This window comes from Perca flavescens, chromosome 7 (assembly GCF_004354835.1).
Source record: "Perca flavescens isolate YP-PL-M2 chromosome 7, PFLA_1.0, whole genome shotgun sequence".
In the NCBI taxonomy this organism is placed as follows: Eukaryota; Metazoa; Chordata; class Actinopteri; order Perciformes; family Percidae; genus Perca; species Perca flavescens.
In genome coordinates this window covers 3,362,106-3,367,312 of record NC_041337.1, presented here as the reverse complement: position 1 = coordinate 3,367,312, position 5,207 = coordinate 3,362,106, and the positions used below count along the sequence as shown (strand labels likewise).

At 46.5% G+C, this 5,207-nt stretch overlaps 1 protein-coding gene across 1 annotated transcript; it reads right to left on the bottom strand.

Moving 5' to 3' along the window:
* Positions 1 to 47: 47 nt before the first annotated feature.
* LOC114558175 (myelin transcription factor 1-like) lies at positions 48 to 4,700 on the bottom strand (the record flags this gene model as incomplete). Its single annotated transcript, XM_028581965.1, has 7 exons — positions 4,630 to 4,700; positions 3,741 to 3,861; positions 3,596 to 3,650; positions 3,218 to 3,260; positions 3,053 to 3,118; positions 2,473 to 2,744; positions 48 to 493 (listed from the first exon to the last, which is right to left on the bottom strand). Coding segments are annotated over exons 3-7 (882 nt in total), but the record flags the coding sequence as incomplete, so codon positions are not given.
* Positions 4,701 to 5,207: the final 507 nt, after the last annotated feature.

Below are 5,207 nucleotides of genomic sequence, written 5' to 3'. Positions count from 1 at the left end.
TCCTCTTCCTCCTCCTGCTCTTGCTCCTCCTGTCCCTCCTCCTCCTCCTCCTCCTCCTCTTCATCCCTCTTCCTCTGCTCCTCTGTGGATTCTTTGGCCTGATGGTTGTAATCTCCGCTGGAGTATTGGTGATCACAGTTTTCCTGGCTCATCACATGTCTTTTTATCACCTTCTCTTCTACGATATTCTTTAGCCTCTCCTGCTGCTCTTCCTTTACTTCTTCTGCTTCCTCTTCCTTCTCTTCTTTTGTCTCTTCAGGCTCAGTAAGTTCTTCTTCAGGTTGCTCTGAGGACTGGTCCTTTGACAGCAGCTGACCTTCCTCCTTCTGCTCCTTCCTTTCCTCTGGCTGAGGATCATGGCTGACTTCCTCACTAGTGTTGTCCTGCTCCGTTTGGTTCTCCGTCTCGGAGGTGAGGCTTTGGTTGTTGCCAACCTCAGCCGGAGGACAAACTGCTGTTTGTGTGTCCTCTGTTGTCACCAGGGAGCAGTCTGCTGTGGATTCAGAGTTTAGATGAATGTCATTGTCAAGAATAGTTTGTCTTTGTCATGTCTGCATGCTGTCTTACAACTCGACACGTGTATTGTGACTGACCTTGCGGTTGACCGTATCTGACTTGGTTTAGTATTAATGAAGTATGCAAATTCAGGCAGTCAACTCAGTGTGCTGCTGCTCTCACATGCCCGAACAGTATATCCAAAGCATCCTTTTCATCATGTGTACTTACAGAGTCATTTTGTTTTGTTTTTCAACCTGGACTGCTGTTTTTGCCGCTGACAGACTCCGATTATTATTCTGACAAGTGTCTGACAACATTATGGAAAGGATCCCTACAGAGATAGACCTTTTAGTTAAAGAGTAAGATCCTTTTAGTTTAACATGAAACAGCCCCGAAATCACCATCACCAAACTCCATGTAAATAATCAGGACTTTTAGCGTGTATAGAGCCAGCATATCTCCACCAAACTCCATGTAAATAATCAGGACTTTTAGCGTGTATAGAGCCAGCATATCTCCACCAGACTCCATGTAAATAATCAGGACTTTTAGCGTGTATAGAGCCAGCATATCTCCACCAGACTCCATGTAAATAATCAGGACTTTTAGCGTGTATAGAGCCAGCATATCTCCACCAGACTCCATGTAAATAATCAGGACTTTTAGCGTGTATAGAGCCAGCATATCTCCACCAGACTCCATGTAAATAATCAGGACTTTTAGCGTGTATAGAGCCAGCATATCTCCACCAGACTCCATGTAAATAATCAGGACTTTTAGCGTGTATAGAGCCAGCATATCTCCACCAGACTCCATGTAAATAATCAGGACTTTTAGCGTGTATAGAACCAGTATATTTCCACATGTAAATGGGTGAATTAAGGGTTTATTTCAACCAAACCAGAGTGGTGATTGTTGGAACAGTGGAAAGATGAACCAAGACGGCTTCTGATAGTTTTATTTAGTTTCTGTCCACTTTGAATGAAGTGTGTTTTTACGATGATAAAAGTCCTGATTATTTACATGGAGTCTGGTGGGTTTGGTGATGGGGAATTTTGGGCTGTTTCATGTTAAACAAAAAGGATCTTACTCTTTAACAAAAAGGTCTATCTCTCTATGGATCCTTTTCCATAATGTTGTCAGACACTTAGAATAATAATCTGAGCCTGTCCTATAGGGTTACTGTACATTACAGCTTGTTTATCCACAGCCGACTGCAGTGCTCTCGCTTAATACTTCACCCATTTCAAAGATTGTTGTTCCAATCAGTTACTTAGACGCAAAAACATAGGAAAGTTACCCTTTAAGCTGTCAGTCCTTTGCTCGTTCATTTTGCTGCCTTGCTTGCTGCCACGCTGCTCACCTGAAAGCTATGAAGCCCCACCTCCATCGCTACATTCCTTTCAAGGGAAGTTGGTATGGTCACTTCTCGCCGTGCTGGGCATGGCGTTTCCTTGTGGGGAGTGACGAGGTCAGAGCCTAAGCCCCAAATATCAGCTTTGCTGTCTAATTTGCAGAGATTTGCATTTATTGCCATGTAAAGCACTCCTGCCTTTAACAGTCCGGGTGCTGTAAACAGAGTTTTAGAAATGATGTAGCTCAGCTCCCTATCTGACTGTGGAATCAGCAGTTTGCTGCTACGTTACAACAACTTAGCTGTCAGTGTTTCAGCCAGCCTCAGAATGAATCAGATTCAGAGATGCCTCTCCGTATAAAGCCTTGGGTCTGTGGTGGGATCTGAGGTGTCACTGGCATAGGAACAACATTGTCCTGCTGCACAAATGCATTTTATTTTTATTTATGTTTCTATAATCTTTGCTTTTTTGGTGAATTATTCGATAGTTTTAATTCTTCAGGCATCTAACAGTGATTCAAAGGCAACAATGTGAAAAGTGTAGAGGAGGAAATCTGAGAGCACAGTGAAAGTCAGGCTGTAATGTTTCATTGTAACCTCTCTGCTTTGGTTTCACTCACTTTTTGTCGACTCCAGTCTGCTCTTTGTGTTGTTGTTCTTCTTCTCTTTGAGGTCTTCCTTTTCCTCCTCTTCCTCTTCCTTCTGCGCCTCCTCCTCCTCCTCCTCGTCCTCCTCTGCGGCGTCGCTGTCTGCTGTGAAGCCTTCCTCCGCTGCTGCCATGGCGGGCTGGTTCCTCCTCTTGGGAGCAGAGTGGTTCTCCTCAGCCTCAGCCTCAGCCTCAGCCTCAGCCTCCTCCAGCTTCCTTTTCTTCACAATCGGGCATCCCAGTATGCTGAGAGCAGGAGGGGAACAGAAGTGAATGCTAACATCTAACATGCTCACATAAGACAGCAAAATCAACAGCCTGTTGTTGTTCTGGCCCACATATTACACATGTTGTCAAAAATACAAAAAGCGCTTTAATCGTCCCACTTATTTATTTGCACGTTTGTACTTTAATTAGCTTTTTCCTCTATCTGACAGCTGATTCTCTGTGCTTTGTAGAGCTCACATCCAAAGCATGAAGCTTGGGATCTCGCCTATAAAAACGGAACTAGCTGCTGTGCAGAAAGTTTGATTGAAATACAGTGTGAATCCTACCTTCTATGCCGCGAGTATCTTCCACTGACGTGGCCTTTGCCATCACATCCGGGCGTGGGACAGCTGCTGCTGACACGCAGCAAGACAAATACACACTTCATACACACAAGACAAAATTTCGTGCATCAAGATCAAAATCTTTTGCTGAAGCATTACATCACTCACCTTAACTCCTGCTTCATCTCCTGTCCCGTAAGCTCCGACGACACTGAGAGTGAAGCAGCAGAGAGTCAGCGGACACAGAAAGAAAGTCATACGAAAGCTCCAAGTGTAAAAAGTATGAAAATTATTATTTTATTTTGTGGAGGCTTTGCTCATGGCACATTTTTTTGGACACATACTGTAAAATCCATCCTTGTGCATACTTTCTGTCTCCGTAATGTTAGTATAAAACTTGTGAGCACAGCTGAGTTAACAACCATGGCTCTGGGAACCAGACCTCCAGGGACCCAAAGAGTGTTTGGTCACGAAGTCACAATAGCAATTGAAATTTTAACTTTAGGCAATGAGTGTGTGTGTGTGTGTGTGTGTGTGTGTACTGACCCCGGTTGCCCTTGGAGCGGGTTCGTGTTCGTGTCTCTGTAGTGTCTTGGCTCATCTGAACAGAGGGAGGCAATTAGAAGTGATGATTCTGAGGTGGAGCACTAGATAGATAGATGGACAGACAGACAGACAGATGAATATATACTTTGATGCTGAGGCTGTCCTCTACGTTTGATTGGCTCTCCCCTGGTCCACCGTCAGCTCAGTGTCTGACCTTTGAGCTCATTTTATGTTGGATGGAACGCACTGAAACACTTCGCTGTGAACTGGGGATGAAAGAGAATGATTTTACAGTTATTAGAAAAAAATAACACTTTTTGAGGCCAAATCTACCGATTTTTTTTTTTTTTTTCACATAATTTACTGTAGGGGGGCAGCTATGAAGCATGAAAGCCAACAGACCGACACTGTGGAAAGTAAATGGTTTATATACTATTTAATGATATGTTTTATTATGGCAGCCTACTGAACTCTCCATTAGACCCTGAAGCAAAAACAAAGAATAATATTTTTCATCAATGATATTCAAATAGAAGAAAACAAATGGCGGACATAACTTGAGTCTGGAGATTCCTCTGAATACAAAGGTGTGTCATACACTGACAGTGTGACAGCAGAGGAATCCGCTGGGAGACTTAACACAGTGTGGACTGCTCCTGGGCTACATTTGGCAGAACATGTCACACACGACAACAAAATGCCGATATCAAGTAGAGAGTGGTGAAGTCAGGCTTCTTGTGTGGTGACAGGAGAGATGTAGGCCGGGCTGCTAAACCAGGACAAGGCCTCTCTCCTCTCCCAAGTCTGGCACACTGACAAACACAAAGCATACAAAGGCCACCGGCGTTCCGCGGCTCCCACTTTTAACGGAATTGACTGCATCGACACCGGGCCGCCATTGTAGGGGGCCGGAAATAACGACCGACAATAATAATCTGTTTTGAAAAAGCCTGATTCGGACCGTGCTTATATTCTTCTACGGCGGAAGGAAAGCCGCCAGAAAGCCTGCGGACATCCGCGGTGGGCTAGCTTACATATCGCTTCATCCCGACGTCCTCCCTGCTTGGCTCGGCGTGGAATCCACCGTAAGGCCCGCAGCCAAGGCCCCAGAAATACCGACAAATACGTGCGCTTCACGCTCTTTGTCAGAGAGACATAAAGCCTTACCTTACCCGCCCCTCCCCCTCCGCTTCGACATCTCCGGACTGGCAGACAGACGGTCCCTGAAAACGCTCTCCAAGTGACTGCAGGCAGCACCGGCAGCAGCACAGACCCGGCGGAACGGACTGATGAGTGGGACAGCGGCCTCACACGGAGCCCAGCAGCCCGGAGCAGTTCAGCACCCCGGACAGAGACATCCGAATCTTCAGCACCATGGACAGAAGCCCCCGCTGCACTGCCGCCTGCAGGAGCACACGAGCGCTGCAGCCGGCCCTGCCTGCGCTCCCGCTCGGCTCTGCTCGGCTCGTCTCGGCTCGAGTCGGCCCGTGGGCTGCCGGAGGCGGGCACGGTGTCAAAGCAGCTGGAGGAGGGGGTATGGAGAAGGATCTCACCAAACACCCTCCGTCTGCACCCTGTAACTAGTTGCTGCTGGATACTGTAGCCTACTGGT